General features: G+C 44.0%; 1 protein-coding gene across 2 annotated transcripts; it reads right to left on the reverse strand.

Annotated features, from left to right (window-relative positions):
- Window positions 1-770: 770 nt before the first annotated feature.
- On the reverse strand, window positions 771-16,638 carry Lmo4 (LIM domain only 4). 2 transcript variants are annotated; one of them, XM_020157120.2, is made up of 5 exons: window positions 16,505-16,638; window positions 13,508-13,746; window positions 6,192-6,288; window positions 5,661-5,816; window positions 771-1,567 (listed from the first exon to the last, which is right to left on the reverse strand). In XM_020157120.2, exons 2-5 carry the CDS (start codon window positions 13,741-13,743, stop codon window positions 1,559-1,561), a joined length of 498 nt encoding a protein of 165 aa, XP_020012709.1. In that variant the 5' UTR covers window positions 13,744-13,746; window positions 16,505-16,638; the 3' UTR covers window positions 771-1,558. The 2 variants fall into 2 exon arrangements, with proteins under 2 accessions (XP_020012709.1, XP_020012719.1); XM_020157130.2 differs by lacking the exon at window positions 16,505-16,638 and adding an exon at window positions 13,945-14,082.
- Window positions 16,639-19,577: the final 2,939 nt, after the last annotated feature.

Raw genomic sequence — 19,577 nt, forward strand, 5'->3', positions numbered from 1 at the left:
TTTTCCTCCTTCTGGCCCACTGAGTTTTGGAACTCTGTGCCTTCCTCAGGGCTCTTCTGCAGGCCATGCAGGTGGCAATGTGGAGACTGCTGTATACAACTAGCAGCTAGGAACTACTAGCTACCTCAAGGATACCCCTGAAGGAACTCAGAATCCTCCCAACAAACACATGGAAAGAGTCAGTCAGAGGAGTCTTAAGAGTGAAAACAAACTACGTAAGTCCTAGAGCAGGCCACATAGTCTGCAAGCTCACCAGGAAAGGACTGCTTCACCTTTGAAGATCACTGTAAGAGAGCCCTAGAGCTAATGGAACTTCCAATTACATACAGGTATGGTTTAGAAATGTTATTTCCTTCAAAAGCTGTAAACCTGATAAGAGAACAAGATGGTTTAACATGCCTTTCATCAATACCCATGGCTTTGCTACTGAGAAAAAAAGAATAAACAAAATAGTTGAAGAATCCAACAAGTATTTATGTATAAATACAAAAGATCCACTGATATAGAAGGGTAATGAAGTACTCTCAACAGAATATTCTCAACTTATAAAAATGACTCCGTTAAAAACATGGCTTTGTACTCCACCAAAACTGGCACAGTTAAGTAATTTGAAGAATGCCTTATTGGCTCACAGATAAATAAATACAGACACCTCTTCCCTCTACCCTCAAAGTTAAAGTGAGCTTGTTAATAAAGAACAACAACAAAAAAAACTTGAATTTTCCCGAAATACAGAAGAGAAAAAGAGTTTAAACCCAAACTCCATTAAATTCTTTTTCTTTTAAGTTTTTATTATTTAAATACACCATACTAGAGCAAATGTCTCTGAAAATATCACAAATAAAAGATTTTTTTTTCTTCATTCAGCAAATTAGAAGTAGGGGGAAATTTCTACACAGTAGCTGCTATGAGCCTGATTTTTTCCAATTTTTTTTCTTTTTTTTCATTTTTTTTTTTTTTTTATCTTTGCCATGGGAGTAGCAACATCAGGACAAAAACACTTACATGCATACATACATTGTATTTTACAGAGATACAATAAAAGTGTTTGTGATAGAATATCACAAAAGCCACATCTCTTTCCTTTATCTCATGTTCAGTTTTTTGATTGAAACACGTTTCCTTACAACACTTAAATATACAAAGAGCAAATAGAATGTTGTTAAGGTAAAACACAGGGTACAAACTCTGGCCAGTGCCCTGCTAATTGTTAATGAGGGTAGAAAGCAGATTTGAATGCTTCTTTTTAATTAGCTTCATTAGTCATTTCCCTCCCCCCAAGCTCCCTCCCCCCCCAAAGATGTCCTCTGGTGGATCTTTGTTCATTTTCTCTACAGTCTCCCATTAGCCCAGGTTCATGGAGTCCTTAACGTTCATATGCAGTCATTTTAATACACCAATAAATGCGGGAAGGGCAACCAAGACTAAGAAGGTGCATGGCATGGAGCTGGCACTGGTGCTAGCTACAAAGGTGACTTGTCTACTGAAGACACATGGGGTCCACCTGTGATGAACAAGATCTGAGATGAAGGCACGCATTCTGCATTACTCTGACCTTTTAGCAGACCTGCAAGAAATAAAAACGGGCATCTTAGCTACAATGCTAAATTTGAAAGATATTAAACTCAAACATGACTGCTTTCGTCCTCTCTACATTCACTAATCTTCTTTTATTAGATTACCTTCCAACTGTGACTTGATGGAGGTCCTCTATGCTACTTACTCCAGCAGTGAGGAACTAAAGCATAACATTTTCTGCAGTTTTACTAGCAGAGAAAATAAGACAGTAAATGGACTTTCAGAAAATTTCTGGCATAAAGTTCTACAATGAAGGTTCGCTCCAAAAAGAATGAATTATAATATCCTCCCAAATAGTGGGATCTTGAACTTTCAGAACAAAGTTCCAACCCAGGAAGTTTTGGATTAATAATTGTGCAACCTATGGCAAGTGACTAACTCGGTGTCTCAGTTTCCTCATCTTTAAAGTAGGGATAAGAAAACTGTCACCATGATTACTTAATATACACGGGAGCACTTTCAACAGTGCCTGGCCCTAAATAAAAGCTGAATCATTATTATTCTACTATTATCGTGTGATACGTATTCACCCATATTGGTCTTTCCCTATAGGGAGGTGTGGATGTGTGTGTGTGGCGCTTCTAAGTTCAAATATTCAGGTATGATTTTTCACTGAATATTTTCTACCTGGTACGTCACTTAAAGTTACATAAATATTGTAGCTATACGAATCAATATACGTAATGCGTTAATGACTTGTGCTAGATTAAAGAACACCGTTCAATGCAAGTCTAACTTCAATGTTTGAAGTTAGAAACGGCAATACATGCAATCATCAAATACAATCTGTTTGCAATTACCAAAGTGAAATAATATATGTTAGGTTTTTATGGTTTTTTAAATGACATTTTGAGCTTCCCAGGAAGTTCTCACTTCACCCTGTCCCTAACTTACTAAAAGCCTGAAGTCTATTAGGAACAGCAACCCCCCACTTCCAAGCTAATTAAAGTGGTGGAGGCTTAATTCCCCAGAGTGCAAGCTCAGTGTGAGAAAGGTAATTTGTCTGTCCAGAACAAAGATGCGGCAGCAGCCAGCAAGCATATTTAATAAATGAGCATCAAATGTCCTCTACGATGGACACACACAACACCAATTATGTAACTATGGGGGAACTACGAAGTGATGTGTAAACTAGAAGGCTCACTGAATTTTCCTCGGACTAAAGACATGTGATCTAACTCTTATTTTACTGAAAAGCTCAGATAATTCTAGACGCATCCATCACATTTTTGATTGGAAAAATAACTCCAGAGCAGGCAGCAATCTACAAAAAAAAGGAATTAGCCACAACTCCTGATTTTCATAATATTCTAGAAAGCAACATTCTCCAGAGCCTAGCCAATCTCCCTTTAAATGATAGAGGCTAAAAAACTGTAGACCCTCAAATGCTAGCGGGCTCAGATTTCAGTCAATCTGAGATTTCAATCACTCTATGATTGAAAAGCTTAAAATTATTTTTCACAGAACACACAAAAGCCAAGGACACAGAAGAACTAAACTATACCTCCCCGACCCTGGTAACAAATTTCAAGAGAATAAAAGTTTATAGATGATGGAGGCTTATCCTTTCTATACAATTAACTGCCTTTAAAGAAGGGATGTACAAATAACCAACTCATCATTTTTGAGTCACAGGATGCCGAGTATACTTACTATGCATCACACACTAAAATTATGATTGATTCTATGAGAAGGAAAATGGCCAAAATAAATATCCAACTTCCCCTACCAAAAACATGGACGAGGAGAGAAAAAACAGTAAGATGAAGCTACCTGTCATTTCTCCAGAAAAGAAACGCCACAGGGTTTGGGAAAAATCATTTTAAAGCATTCTCCACATCCAAAAGCAGTTTATGCTCCACCAGGAAGTGTGTTTTCATTAACTCTTTCCCCTTGCCCTCTCATTAATATCTCTCTGGACCACATTCAGCTTGCCCAAAACCTTTATTTACAAAAACCATCTTGTGAATTGACTGTGCTCATGGTGAGCTGAGCACCAAGGGCAAAAATGTAAGACACTTATGCCAACAGGGAAATGTTCTTTAATTAACATCACCCCCAAAACACAGTCTCTCACCAGTGTCTGACAAGAACACTTCCTTAAGTTATATTGCCTTATGCCTTTTAAGAGCTATTAATTTTTTGAAGGCCACCTGTCTCTCTTTTTTGGCTTCCAACATTAGAAAATATATGCTAGTAGGTTCCTATTCATTGCCTAAACTATATTTGAGTTCCAAAATAAACACCTTACTACTCCCATCCTGAAAAAAAGGACTGGAAAACAGAAGATTTCTATATAAGCACAATACATGTAATCTTATAAATGTATAAACCAGATTTTCCTCCAGTGTTCCTTCCTAACACCTCTCAATTTACATCACCTGTACTCAACAGGATGCTACTAAAACCATGCTCATGTTTCTACGGGGTCCTCTGTTCTTAGTCCCCAGCTAACTACACTCATTGCTTCACAATCTAGTGTATTTCCCATCAGTCTCTCCATCTTTCAATTCTTACTTAGGCACTGGCATTCCTTAAAGAAGCATAAATACCTCATGAGAGGTAACTGGTGAATTTGCAATAAAAATTATATTTTTGTTATTAAAATGGCTATTCTATGTAGCCTTGTACATTAGTAAATTAAATAAATAAAATTGCAGTTTCACGTAATTAACACTTACTAAATAAAGAATACATTCTAAATTGCCCCATAACCATGAGCAAGGGAAAAGGATGGATATCAGCATAATACCGCAGTAGAATTTTAAATGGTGAAAAGTTTTTAAATATTTTATCTTCTCCCCCACAGTATTAAGGAAATGCATTACAGAAGACAAAGGAGCTAATATTTTTCCCGAGATTTTGGAAGCTTACTAAATTCCTATTTGCAGATAAATGTTGTTTTTTTGTGAGCCTTACAACAGACATTAATGAAGTTTCTATTGTAAATCTATAAAGAATTACCAAGTGAAGTGTGCACTTTTTGTTTCAATGCAATAACTCAGTGCTGTGTGATTGCTTGGGTTAATGATGAAAAAGTCAAACATACTATCAGAGCTGATGGAAAAATCTATCACCAATCTGAAATTAAAATTCATCTGTGGTCAATAAGATTTAATATCCATGCAAGTGCTGCTGTAAAGAGTAAATGAATCAATGTCATCAATACATAATCAGTATGAAATATGATGTGAATAAAATTATGCTCACGAGTCATACATTTCACTCTTTTCTGGGCCAGTGTGGAATGAACAGTCTCTTAACTGAAGGTTGACAGTAATTGTTACAAATTAGGCACAGCAGTTATCAAAATGCACTCACTTGCATAGCTATAGGACTTATTAAGGAGATTAAAATAGATCTAAAACTATCCAGTACTGGGGGTACTGGACAACTGTGCTTTCTAATACTACACCATTTGAACACTTGATAATTTTCTCATTTCTAACTCTAGTCAAGAACTTTCAAGTGTGGGTCAAGAATCAAGATACATAATACTTAACAGCTCTATTAGTGGCACGAAGTGGTTAGCAAGAGCAAGGACTTTTTTTTTTTAAAGTCATAACTTATTCAAATTTTATAGACCTAACAATCAACAAAATGCTCCTCTGTGGAATTACAGAATGTTTTGTAAAACTGCTCTTCTCAAAGTAAATATACTAGCAATTCAGTTTGGAGGCAGGTGTCTGGGTGGCTATTACTAATACAGAAGTCATTCTTTCATGACAAAGACATTTATTCTCTTTTCCTACATAGATGTCCTAATTCTCCTTCCACAATAACCCACCACATCAAGTCTCTAATTTCAAAATTCTCAAGTGGAATGAACAATGGATATATGCAAGTTTTATATTCCCCTGTTCCACATGTGAAGCTATGGATATACAATTTTTTTTTTTTTTAACTGCAAAGCATTCACAGATTGACCAGCTACCCTGCTTCTAAATATGCCACGTGTGAGTAGCTTCATTTCCTTACAAGTGCATGCAAAAACACAACCACCCAGGAACACTGGCTAGGTTAAGAGGCTGAACCTTGCAACTTGCTCTAATAAAGCTTATTAGTAATTGCTGGTTATTCACCTTCTGGTCTGGCAGTAGTGGATTGCTCTGAAGTGAATTCAAATGGCCATTGATGAGAGCTGTAGGTCTGTCATGTTCACAAAATAAACTGCCATTGATGTAGTGAAACCGATCTCCTGGGACCAGGCGATTCCGGCAGGTAGAGCATGTAAAACACTGAAAGGGAAACAAACCGGCTGAAAATAAGTACAAAGTCAGTCTCTTTTTGGTCACAAGTTTATAAACTGTTTTTAAGCGGGTATCTGTAAAGCCACTTAGGCTTTCATGTTTTCCTTCCTTTGACAGAATTCCAGAAAACAGCCAGCCAAAGCACAGCAAAGTAGATCAGGCTAAGGGGGCAAAGAGACAAATTTAAGTGTGCCAGAGTGTAACATGCGTATGCTTGTGCAACCATCATCCCCACACCACAATGTCGATCACTGCTTCGGTTCTGCAGCTTCAGAAAACAGAATTCACACTACGGAGATATGCTCTGTCCCTGTGTAGGAAAGGTGTGCATTCAAACATTCAAAAAAAAGGTGCAAACGCTACCTTAAGATGATACACATTGCCTTGTGCCCTCATGACGAGTTCGCTCGCAGGAATCGACTGTCCACAAGCACTGCAAGCACCACTATTTCCAAATAACCTGAAACAAAGAATGATGGTAGGTACCGATGAACAACCCCAAACCAAAGAAAAAGAAAGAAAAATACCCCAGCGTCTGCCCTTCTCTCTGGAACATATTTGACAGAGGCTGAGTTCTTAGGCTCAGCCCTCAAATTTTCGTAATCTTTCAGGGGGCCAACTAACTTCTGCCTATCACAGAGGAAGAGGACACCCCGGATTTAATAAAAATATTGACTTACACCTCTAGCACATACAAAACAATTCTGTTCTATACACGTTTTATCAGATTACTGGGTTCATCATAAAAAAAAAAGATACAATTCATGACTGGAGTTTAAATGCATTGTGTCCTTGAAATTATATGAAGAACTCTTTTGTACTTTAATCATATCTTGAGATATGAGTCATCAAAAGGGTTAAGAGGATTTGATTGTATATCTAAGACACCATGCTCAGTGTATTGAAACTCCCGTAAAGCTCCATCAGTGCAGACTTTCCATTAGAAACTCTCTGCTATCCAGGTTGATATATAATGTGTATGGGTTAACCTTTTCAATCATGGTGTCAACACTTAAGATTTGCCTCTGCTCATCTCTTTCATCCTAACCTTCTCTCTCTCTTGATAATGAAATGCTTGCTCCAACTTCCCTCTATCTGCTCCTGAGTCCACAATTTAGATTACTTCATCTCTGCTAGCAACAAACTGAATGAAATTTCGATTTGAGCAGAAAGTAATTTACCGGGATCTGGACCCATTTGTCATCATATCTCTCTGGGTGTTTGCTGTATCACTGCAGTTTTCCTATGCAATCAAATGAGACCACAACATCTGCCATGGGGGGAGGAGGGGGAGAAGGAAAAGGCTGCAGAGTAGGGGAAAGCTCAAGGAAGTGTGATGTACTAAAGAAAAACATATACAGAATTCCTTATATCCCTCTATAGGCACAACAAAATATTTTAAGGACTATTGAACTTTGGCTTTTACGGAATCTGTGAGCTCAAGCTGGAAAGCTTTGTTTGCTTTTAGGCTTCTCTCTTCTAATATCCACAAATATTTATGAAACAGACCAAAATGACTTCACAATGAAAGGTGGCATGGAACAAGTAAGCAGGGTCAGAGACGCACTTTTCGACAATGAAAAACAAAGTAATGGGTCTTACAAATTAACACATTGGTGTCATAATAAATATTAATATTTGTATTTCCTCCTTGTCCAAATAAAGTCATAAAATGCAGTTTGTGTCAAGCAAGCAGACATGTTCCTATAGAACACCCCGTAATCTGAATGATTGTGGCATGCCTCTATATAAAAATAATTGCTTTGAGTTTTCAGAATCTGGTCTTGCAGAAGAGGCTTGTCATGTTCAAACTACTAATTTGCTGTCGCCACTTTATTGAAAATAGCCTGTAAGTTGTTATTAAATGTATCGACTGAACGACAGGGAGAGTAGTAAAACTGCCCCTTAAGATGGCTTTTAATAGGAAGCCTGAGAAACAAATTTTGCAGCAGCATCGATTTGAAGAGTTCAATCAAAACTCCATTTCAAAACTAATTAGTCTGAGATCCACGACACATTGACACGTTCTTGCGGAATCAGAACAGTTACAGAAAGAAAGCTGAAATAATACACTGTCAGGACCTCTAGCTGCAGGACTGCACTGAGAGGGAGCCTGGGGCCTGTGGGCTGCCATCTCCTAATGCTGGGCCACTTCAGGACCATCGATGGGGACCTCCTGGTGTCTCACCTGCAGAACTGTGCAGCTATGCTGCACAGGGGTTCTCAGAAAAGCAGGATGGCCAGAGAATTACGAAAGCCATGGGGAAAGGGTGTGTGGACAATGTCCAGCTAGTCCGATCCCCCAAAAAAGACCCCAAATTCGAACAGCTCAGTTAAAAATAAAGTCGAAAACCTGTCAGTGTGGCAAAATGCATGCTGAGGATAAGGAGGAGGGAAGTTGGGAGGGCGAAGCAGAATCCTACCAGAGCTAAAGACCAAACGTCCTCCAGGCGGCCCGGAAGTATTTTAATGGATGAGTCTTTAATTACGGCCGCCACTACCAACAGGTACACTTTGACACTCTGTCTTAAAAATACCTCTTCACAGTTCAGAACTAAGGGTTCATTTATTTAACAACTCACTCTGAGTAAAGTCAGTTGTACGTCTTCAACATCTAAGTGTATTTCAATAATCAGGGCGGTCGGGTGTGATCCAAAGGCTTTTCATACATCTTTATTTTCTCCAGCACTGCGTTCATAACCTTCCAGAGAACAATCAGCCACAAAATGGTGGGATGCCGAAAGTGTCAAAAATTACAAAGTTTGAAAATGACCGTGAGCTACCCAGGGGTTGATGTGCTACTGAACTTACTAATAGAGTTTAAGGTCTTTCCATGTCTACAGCTTTCAGGCTCCTTCACAGAACAACTCACATGTCTATCCACATTCTAATACACCCCCTCCCCTTTTTAATCAGAGATGAGGGCGACCATTAGAATTCTACCTTTTTTTCTTAAAAGTTGTTTTTTTTTTTTTTTTAACAACGTTTCTGTGCGCTGGAGAGTTAATTATCTAACCAGGGGGACTGTCCAGGACAGTGTTTGATTTAAAAGGCTTGAGGCTTTAGGTGCTCAATTAAGTAGCTATCGGTCTCAGACCGGACTATAATGGGCTCTTTTCTCTTTAACTCAAGCAACGGGGAGATATACCCCAGGTCAGGCTAATTAAAGCCAGGGGAGTCTTTAATTGTGATGACAGAATCGGTTTCAGTTTCCTTTCTTTGGGTCCTCAGTCCAAGAAGGTCGTTAATATTTCAGCATTGGGCAAGGCAATCAATCACAAACATCAAGAGGTTCCTTGTATGGGGAAAGGGAAGATGGGAAGAAATCCCACCAAACCCCCGCACTTTCAAGGTATGCGCTTCTGTGTGGGGTTCATCCTCCTTGCCGGCTCAACTCCAAATCTCCTTGGAGAGCAAGTCGAATTTTCAGTTGAGTTATCAACACTTAAGATCTTTCAAGAACTTTAATGACCAATAGGTAGGCTTATTTTCAACTGCATTAGTACTTAAAGCAAAATACTGGCAATATGGAGCGCTACCTGGTTGTGTGTTCTAAACTGCTTTCAGGCAAGGAGAGGTGCGTTTCTAAGAAGTGTGGCTGAAAGGTATACATTTGTACCTGCAAATAAATATCAGCAACCTATCTGAGGAGAAAAATGCACATCCACAGCTACTGATCCAGAAGCAATTGGTTTTCCAGCAGGATCCTATATTTAATCTAAATTCTGCAGCAGCTACATTAAATGTAACAAAGAAATGCAACCCAAAAATTATGCCTGGAGCCAACTCCATTAAAGGTACTTCGGAATAACTAGAGACCAAGCACCTTAAAAGCACCAAAAGCTATTGATACTTAAGAGGGGGGCTGTGCACAATCACAACTGCTGCATTAGGGAGGGGAGGGAGAGAAAAAAAAAAAAATCAGCCAAATTACGCTTGGTTAATTCAGAGTAACAGATCTGCCCCCAAGTGAATTGGAGGCCTTGAATTAATTCTGTTATGACAAATCAAGATAAACGTTCCCCCTAAATTGCATGCGATTTAATTAATTTTTGAGATCCTGGGTTTTTTTTTTTTTTCCTAGCTAATAGTTCACATGCTCCTGTGCTGTCATTGTGCTTGAGTGGGCAGACTTCAAAGTGATATTAAATAACCAACTATTAGATTTACCTAGCACGTCCTATTGGAAAAGTGCCATTTAATTACCTAGCCTGTTCAATTAAAGGGACAGCATTCTCTGACTATAGCAGCTTGCTGTTGATTACCAGGGAAATGAACTCGCTGCCTGGCGGCGCCTCCGTTCCTAACGCTGCCCCCTCCCCAAACACACCCTCCACCACAGCCACCCCCAGTCCCCAACCCGACCCCCACCGACCGCGCTGCGCTCACTGCGGCTGCGGTCGCCACGTGAGCCGCCCGCCAGCCGGCGCGGAGCCAGGGATGGAGAGCGCGCCCCGCGCGCCCCACTCCCGCCCTGCGCTCGCCCCCTCGCGGGGCCCGAGGCCGCCGGTTCGCTGGACGCCCCGTCCGCGCTCCGGGCGGCCCCGGCCCGGCCCGGCCCGACCCGGCCAAGCCCACCGGAGAACTGCTCGCCGGCCACCACCGCCACCCGGCTTCCGGCGCGCTTCCTCGCCCTCCAGGACCGAGCCCCACCCATCGTTCCCCGAACTTCCTCCTCCCAGCACTTTCCGCACCAGTCTTCGGGCCCCAAGTGGGGGTGGAGAAAAGAGCACCGGAAAGAGATCTGGAGTTTCCGAAGCTGTTCGGTGGCGCTCAAGTGGAGCTGGGGGGGTCTGGAGACGGGGTGGGGAGCAGTTCCAAGGTTCTGCGACTTTTGTAAGGTGTTGGGGGAGCGGAGAGACCGGACCAGGCAGATATGGTCCCTTTAAGATCCATCCTCTCCCTACCCCCTGCACCCCCTCCCTCCCGGCAGCCTTTCCCTCCCTCTTAGAGGCCAATTTTGTTAATTAAATGTTTTGTTTGCGACGCAGCTCTCATTCATTGCGGACACGTCATTCGGAGCAGATCTAAGCCAGAGACCAGATCTCATTAGATAAAGCCCATCAGTACTAAGAAAATGGAGGAGCCACTAATTAAAGCTTTTAATTGTGCAGATTCGCTGCAGCAAGGCAACCGCTTTATCTGAAATCTTGGAGAGAGAGCAGGCAGAAGCCCAGCTCTGCCCAATCGACACAGGGCCACATAGCGGGAGGGGACTGGCGAAAACGTGCCCCCCTCTTTTTCCTATCCCGCCCCCCGCTGGCCTCTCCCGGTTCTCCCGCAGCTTTTTAGCCAGATCTTAGTTGTTTTCAAAAAAACCACAACCTCAGAGTCAGACAGTTTAAAAGCTCCTTAATAAATCGCTCTGTGGTCCCAAGCCAGGCGGAGGGGTCTTCTTCACCTGGTGGAGGGCGAGCGGATTACGTCGCTCTTCAGCAGCTGTTAGTCCCTGAGGAACTGAAAACTCCTTCAACAAGTGGATTTGGGGGGAAGGGGGCAGTTGAGAGGAAAAGGAAAGTCTGCACCTCCTCCACTTTCCCACCCCTTTGGCATCTTGATGGGCAAAGGGAGCGAACACACATTTCAGAGATCTCTACGTGGGGGGCGTTGTGCGTTCAGCTGCTGGTACCCTGATCAAAGTGTGAGGCCATGCTCTACCTGGTGTTGAACTGTAACTCATCTCCCCAGACACACTTAAGTTTCTCAGTGTAGCATCCAGTTCAAGAGCAAGCCTAGCTCCAGTTCCCAAACTCAGAGGCAAAAGCAAAAAAAAAAAAAAAAAAAAAAAAAAGCAGTGAGAATATGGACCACAATATTAATTAAGGTTCAGAACTGGGCGCACATCCTCCAATGTTCCATTAGGCCACAAGAAAACACGGAAAGGGCATTTATAATTGGCCCCAGGAATAAGGTGAGGAATGGACTGGATTCCCAGGAAGCCACTTGCCCAAACTCGTCCTAAGGGAATGCAAGTGGACCCATCTTCTTTTTAATTAGTGGTAATCAGAAGCAAAGGGGTTTTTGTTTTGTTTTTACTTTTTGGACAAGAGCTGAAACTGTACCATTCGCTGAATGTTAACTGCACTATCAATTTTTCCACTTCAAACCACCATCTTTTCTTATATTCTTGCTCTCTATTTAATTACAAAACTGTCAAAGCTCATGGCATTGCTGGGAAGGAGGACCAGAACGCATTACAACCATGCTCCTACTGATTTTCCAACATTTACTTCTAGAAGAACACTTAGTGAAATTAATGCGGCCATCTTAATTTACAAATAAAAGCCCTCTCCCTCCTATATTTCTTTTACTTGACTGATTGAGGCTGCCAGCAGAGGCTACAGGTTGCATTACCAGAATAACAAAATCTCATTTTACTCATCATTTTACACTAACGATAGCAGTGGGGTAAACACACCCACACTGAGCCTGAACTACATTGGGATCTCCTGCAGTAACAGCCGCAGAGTGATGAAAATCACATTTGAGCTAAACTTTAAACAAAATACCTCATCCACTGATTTACCTGCATTGAAGAACAAAATTTTTCTGCTAATCACTATAAAGAGAAAGGTTTAGGGCAGAAATTTAAATAGGATGAAATTCTTAAAAGTGCACAGTTCTCTACTATATCATCGGTGTGCGTGTGGGTTTTTTTTTTTTTTAATTACTGGATGTTGAAACAGAACACCTCCTAGAAGCATTCATGTGCATCAGTCTATCAAACCATTTACTCAAATTAAATGTGTAATCCTTCAAATGCCTCCTTTCAAATTAATGAGTTTAAGTAGCTTGAGTTCACCTGAAAAGAACCTATAGGCACCTGACCTCCTGAATTCTTTCCATTAATGGCATTGAAACTTGTTAGGAAAGACTGCTTACAGGGACACATCAATGTTCCTATACATCACTTTAAAATACAAGATTAGTATAATTCTGTAGCTTCTTTTTCTAATTCTCTTTGGGGCAGTGCTACAAATGACAATAAAAACCCCAAACCTGAACATTCTTCAAATGAAAAAAACTGCAAATTCTACAGCAAAAACCACACACTAACACTGAGCACACCAATCCCTCAAGTAACAGTATAAAAAAGCAGGAGTATCACTGTTCTATGGGGTTTTTTTCTTTGCTGAAAAAGAATTACAAGTCTTTAAACTGATGGGTAATCAGCATTTTGCACAAGGAGCACAAGGAATGAGTCACAGCTTTCCACTCCGAAAAGTTTAAAGGTAGCTCATGTATAAATATCAAAATATCATAAGTAGCCACCACTACAGTTCTTACTAACTGTACTTTTACTTTTAAGGAAACCTTTTCTCCGAATTTATCTGTGAGTCCCAGCTTGCTGTAAGAAAGCTTAACTCCCACTTGACATGCTAACTGTGAGCATGAACGCAGGTTAAGGCTGATGACTTACAATTTTGGTCCAGAAGGTGCTCAACCTTTGCACACCAGACAAAAGTACTTAGTATGGCATTTGCCCTTAATTTGTCATCAAATACTGGAAGATTAACACATGCCTCTTGAATCTCTTAAATTCCGCCAACCAGAAGGTTTTGGAGGTGAAGGCCGTCATGACTTCCCATAGCTAGCCGCTCCTTCCCTTCAAACCCCTGATAACTTTTGGCCTTGCCACTGCTGTGCTCGCCCATCCCGGGGAAAGGCAGAGGACTTACCTAATGTAGTCATTTCTGCAAAGGATCATGCCGCTCTTGGTGTAACAGGACGTGCCGATGTCGCCCAGCTGCGCCTGGCAACAGGAGCACTTGAGGCATCGGCTGTGCCAGTAGCTGTCCATGGCATAGAGCAGAAAGCGGTCCGCAATTTTGCCCCCGCAGCCCGCGCACCGCTTCCAGGAGAGGGAGCCGGCCGTCACCGGGGGCGGCTGCGAGCTGCTGCCCGGATTCACCATGGTCTGCAGAGGGCGGGAAGGGGACAGGGAGAGAAAGACAACACGGGCGATGCAAAAGTTAGTAATCGCCTAGATAGCAAGCTGTTCCCCTCCTCCCTTTCCCCCGGAGCTTGCTGGAAGGAAGCAGCAGGGCAAGGGCGGGAAGGAGGCCGAGCGGGAGAGCAAAGGAGGGAGGCTCGCCGGCAGCAGCCGCCTGTTTACTTTTCTCAAGCTTTGTTCTGGGGCCACGAGCTCCTCTCAACTTTCCAGCGCTCGCCGCCGCTGACAATTTCAGCTCGGGGACTGTCAAAACTCCGAAAGCCAGGCTCGGCGGCGCGCTCCACCCCTTGCAGCGCCTCCTCCCCGCCCTCTCCCACTCCCCCTCCCCCTCCTCCCGCCGCCGCCCGCCTCCAGCAAATGAGGGTCAAACCCACCCACAGCCACCGCCGCGCCCGGCCCCGGCCCGCCCTCTCCGAGCCCGCCGAGGGGCGTGGGGAGGCGACCGCCCCGCCGCAGCCACGTTCCCTTCCGAGCTCTGCTCAGGGAAGTGCAGCTGCAGTTCACAAGTTAGAAATAGTTGGGGTTTCAGCACGGGAAGGAGGGAGGGACCTACGGAGGGGAGATGGAGATCCGTGGTGGTGGCGGGAGGAGGGGGTGCGGTGTGTAAAAGTTGCGAAACTGGTTTTTCGTATTTTAAATAGCACCTTTCACATGCCATTGTGGTGACCGCCATCTCCCATTATTGTTCCAAATCTCATTTCATTTTGAAGATCAATGAGTGTTTTCTCTGGGTTTTCAGGACACAGGCAGGAATAATAGATCATTGAACTTTAGGATGCCTGCTAACTTCCTATACAAACACTCTCCACTTTGGTCTCACTAATCTGCCCTTGATCAGCAATTTAAATGCTAAAGCTTTGTTCCTCCAAGAGGGAGGGGGGCACAGATAATAGACGAGAAAGCACTAGGAGGGGGATGCACAAGTTAAATTCGAGCCAGTTCTGCTGTCACCCAAAAGTGCTTTTAGACATCCCCCACTCTTTCTAAGGAATGCCACAAGAGAAGCAACTGGGGTGTAATATAGGAATCAATTTATAAAGCTTAGCCTAAACCGACTAATTTGTTGCCTCCAATCCTGAGTCCAATAAAGTCCTAGTGTTCCTCCAGTCACTTATTCTATAAAAAGATCAAGTTATTTACTGCCAATTAAGCAGCTTGTTTTGTCTTTGTCCTCGGTAAGCCGAGACGTGGGCTCCCCCCAAGGCTCCCAGCTATCTGCTCAAGACATTCAGCTGATACCTCAGAAGGGAGAGGGCGAACTTTGTCCGTCCCCGGCCCAACTTGGCTGCTGCAAAAGAACGAGGGAGAGGGAACGAAACAAGGACTCGTGTTCCTTAAATAGGCTGATTTTAAACACATTTCCTCCGAAAGAGTCCCGGAACGTGTGTCCAGTGACCACACAATAAACCAGAATAAGAACTGCACCAATTAAGCTGTAACAAAACCCTGAGACTTTGGAACAGGACCACTCTAAAACCCATTAGCATTGCATTTATCCGAATGCATCATACCTTTATGTAAATTGATTTATCTGATGCATTTACTCGAGGAATTGCTTTTTGTTACAATTTCAGCCCTAACCCAAATGAATCTGCATTTCCTGCCCTAGGTCTTTAAACTGTTCCCCCCGTCTCCCCCCCCCCAACGTTTTAATCGCTCCGAATTCCTTTTTAAAAGGAGAGAGGGAGGGAGGAGATTCCAAGCTGTTCCCCGCCCCCATCTTTAGTGAGAGGTAAATATATATGTATATTTTTTGAAAAGGAAACATTACACTGAGAAAAGCATCCAGTAACCCCATTAGCTAAAGCTCTTAAGGACAAGCAATACCTTAATGCTGATTAAATCTAAAAGAGATGAATCAAGAGGACTGACCAGAAACTGACTCCCCTGATAACTAAGGACGGGCCCTCATCAAGTTTCATTTAGAGTTGGAAAAAAAAAAAAGAAGAAGAAGAAAAGAAAGCTTTTAAGTTAAATAGGCTTATACTCTAGTAATTACATAGCCAAGCAATTTAGGTCCTGGGATAGTCAGTGAAACAGAAAGCAGAACTGGCAGCTAGAGGCAAAATCTGCCCCTCTTTAACAACGTCTCTGGTGTTTTTTAATAGAGACCAAGGGAGGGACAAACGTAGCGCTGGCAATTTGTAGTACAAAAATGGATGCTTAATTCATGTCTTGATTTTAATTAGGTGATTCACCGGATTTCTCCTGGATTGGAACAAAAGACTTATAAACCAAGAGGAATTTTTTTTTTAAAAAAAAAGAACCAGCAATACTGAATCCTGGTCACTTGGATCCTTTCGGCCACTGTTTCAAAAAACAGTGTTTACTGGGGGGCGGGGGGTCGTGACTATCCCCCCACACACACCGCCGCCCTGACTTCTCCTATACTTAAATCCTCATCCGAGTAGCCCAGCCTTTCCTTTAGGAACTGGAAATGCCCCCACCCCCCTCCAGGATCCCCAGCAGCCCGGTCTCCAAGAAAACCCTTTTGTAAGCAGGAACCGCTACAAAGCTGGCGGCCCGGCTGCCCTCCGTGCTAGCTCACAGGCCGGCCTCGGTAGTTTCAGATTCGCGCATTATCTAAGGCGACGTATTGTTTACTTGCAATTTGGGACGGTCAAGGGACGGAAGCCAGAGAAAACAGCCCCGGCCCCTATCGGCCCCCTTCCTCCTTCCATAGCCCCCCTCCCAGCCCGCGGCTCCCCGGCCACCCCCTTACCTGCTTGTCCCCTATATTGCAAGACTGCGAGAGGCGGCGGTGGCGAAAGGCGAGCGAAGCCGCTCGGCTTCCAGGGAAGGGGAGCCTTGGCTGGCGGAGCTGGAGGGAGGAAGCGAGTTGTCGCCGAAGCAGGAGAGGGGTGGAGGGGGCTGAGGGCTGCTTTTCTTTTTCTTTCTTTTTTTTTTTTTTGTTTTTTTGTTTTTTTAATCGCGTTGCTCTGGAGCGGGCTGCGGACCCCGCGTAAGTGGCAGGCGGCCGGGAGGAGAAGTGTCAGTCTTGGTGATCGTCCTCTCCTCCGCCTCCGGCTCGGGCTGCGCGCAAGCAGCTGCAGGAGCCCTCGGCCCGCGCGGCGCGGCGCGGCTTCAGGCGCAGCGCAGCGGCAGCAACTGCTGCAATCGCGGCTGCAAGTTTGGCAATGTGGCTTCACTTTGTATTTGCCCCCGCCCGGCGGCCCCCGCCCCCGCTCCTCCCGCTCCTCCTCCTCCTCCGCCGCCTTCCTCCCTCCCGCTCGCTCGCTCGCTCGGGGCTGCCCGCGGCGGCGGCGGCGGCGGCGGATCGGCGAGCTCCCTGCACCTCCGACCCGGCGAGCTCCCGGCTCCTCCGGCAGGAGGGCGCGCCCGGCCTCAGGGGCTGCGGGCCGGCCGGGCCCAGCGCGCTGCAGCCGGTGCTGCTGCCCGGCTGCAAGGAGGAGGCGGTGGCGGTGGCGGTGGCGGCGGCGCTGGCCTCTAGCCGGCTCGCTCGCTCCCTCCGCGGCTCGTACACATGTGTTACTGACAGAGCAGAATCCCAACTACTCCCCGGCTCCGCCGCCGACGTCAGCGACCCTCAGCCACTGGGCGGCCGGATTGTTCAGGCGGAATAATAAAACCTGCCAATCCGGGGAAGGACAAAGGGATGACTGAAACGAGACGCGGGGGGCGGGGGAACGGGCCCGCCGCGGCGCAGGGAAGGGCCGGAATCAGGTGGGGACAAGTGACCCGGGTGCCCAGCACCCGGGACGCAGCCTGGCCGCCTCGGCCGCCCGCGATCGCGGCCCGAGGTTGGGGAGCCACCACCGGCCTTCTCCAGGCGCGGGGACGCCCAGCGCCCTCTCCCGCGCGTCCCTCAGGGATTGCCCTCCCCTCGCACCGGGACCCACAGCAAACTTACTTCGCATCTCTCTCAGACAGGGCCTCTTCCTGTTTGGGAAGAAAAGTCTGAATCGGGGCGATGGAGTTCACCCACGCACACACTCACGCAACAGAGGTGGTTTTTGCTTTGTGTAATTCACGGTATTAGAGATTTATGAACCTTGGTGGAAGTTTAATTAACGAGGGCAGAGGCAGTAAGGGAAGTAGTGGTTCCCACCTAAATACAGCCTGCTTAGCCCCCTCTTCTTTCCGTTAACCCGAGTATAAACTAGGCTTGTAGGCATTTCATAGATGCTGGTGATACAGGATCACATTCCTTGTTTTCAAAGTTGAAGAAAACTTCGTGTAGAAAGCCATCCCTTACTCCCCTCCCTATTGAGGCGATGAGATGCGGAGTTTCCCATAGTCCCCCAAAGCAATGGAAGTCATTGCAAGATTTGCAATCTCGCAGCCTCTGGAGAGTGAGAAATGCCATCTCCAGTATAAATCAAGATTTGAGGAATGCTTTTAGAGTGCTGGTCTAAGAGTCTCTTTGCAGGGCCGAAACTCAGCCTACATCCTTGAATACCTACCCATTCAACTTTATCTACTCTGCCAAATAGGTTTGATAAATCTCCAATCTGAGGTTAATATTAGGTCTGATTATTATTAGCAAGTTCCAGAGAGATTTTTCTGTTGGAAATTATCATGAAAGTGCAAAGCCTTTCTGCTAAGTATCATTAAGTGAGAGCAGTCTTGGGGGACAGGTTTTCATATGGCATTGCACACAGTCCTGCTAGGCTGAGGAAAGAAACCTGAGGAGAACCTGGCAAGACAGTGTAGATGCTGAATGTCCATGGTTTCAGCACCTGTTTGGAGGATTTCTGTCCTTTCAACCATCAAAATTAGGGCTGCGAAAGAAAGAATAATTATTATCTATAAAACCAGGCAATTATTATCTATAAAACTCATTTCTTTATCTAGCACCTTAAATTCCTAGCATGTTAAAATTAATTTTGATTTGTATGCAACATTGCATTGTTATGACCATGTCACCTTCTGCGCAAAAATATTTTTTAATTATTAAAACTATAATAGTAATAAAATGTCCTGTGCAGAAAACAGCTGCAGCTGGACATAAAGAAGGCGAGTTTACAGAAGATGTAACACTCGTTGAAGGTTAGTCAAGAAAACAAACCAAATGAAGGGAACCGCAGAAGCAAATAATACGCTTTAAATCCTAGATGCATTTTTAATTTGTTAATAACTTATAATAATAATCAAAATTAGATGACATTATTTCTTCTGTTTTTGAGACAGGGTTTTCTTTAGGTAACCCTGGCTGGCCTGGAACTGGTGATCCTCCTGCTTAGCCTCCCAAGTAGCTGAGAGTAGACAGGTATACTCCTGTGCCTGGCTGACGAGACCTTAGTGGGCTACAATTATGTTAGAATTTGTCATGTGCAAGTAGAGTTCCTTCTTTGGGCTTTAATTTTCTTGTCAACAATTGAAGTTAAACTAAGCGGTCTTTATTTTTCCTTTTTTTTTTTTTAGATGATTTTCTTAAATAGAACATATAACAGATCTATAATGCATTCTCTTCTAAAGTATGTATACTAAAATGAAATTTAATTCTAAACTGAAACGTTAGAAATCTAGTCAGGAACATGTTCAGCTATCACTGAGTGATTCTAGAAAGGATTCGTGTAGTTTTTATGGAAGGAGAGGGAGAAGAATGGTTAAAACTTTGACTATAAGTCTCTAGGTCACATGGAGCCTGCACTTCAGGAGGTAGGTAGTTTTTCCTCTCTTGGCTTAGTGTGGGGGGAAAGTTTTAACAGTGTCCTGGTAGATAGGAGTGTGTGGGAGTGTATTACCAGAGAGCTTTGTTTGCTAACCATTGTGGTTATAGAAATGCAAAAGCTACAATGGCTAACATCTCTCTTCTGAAGGGTAGGGAGTAA

This window comes from Castor canadensis, chromosome 7 (assembly GCF_047511655.1).
Source record: "Castor canadensis chromosome 7, mCasCan1.hap1v2, whole genome shotgun sequence".
Lineage (NCBI taxonomy): Eukaryota > Metazoa > Chordata > Mammalia > Rodentia > Castoridae > Castor > Castor canadensis.

Bases quoted from the DNA above. Each gene is read 5' to 3' on its own strand.
- Lmo4 (XM_020157120.2), bottom strand. From the start codon at position 13,743: ATGGTGAATCCGGGCAGCAGCTCGCAGCCGCCCCCGGTGACGGCCGGC. The intron at 6,289-13,507 runs GTAAGTCCTCTG...TCTTTGTTTCAG, and splicing joins TGCAGAAATGACTACATTAG to GTTATTTGGAAATAGTGGTG. The intron at 5,817-6,191 runs GTAGCGTTTGCA...TTTCCCTTTCAG, and splicing joins GCAATGTGTATCATCTTAAG to TGTTTTACATGCTCTACCTG.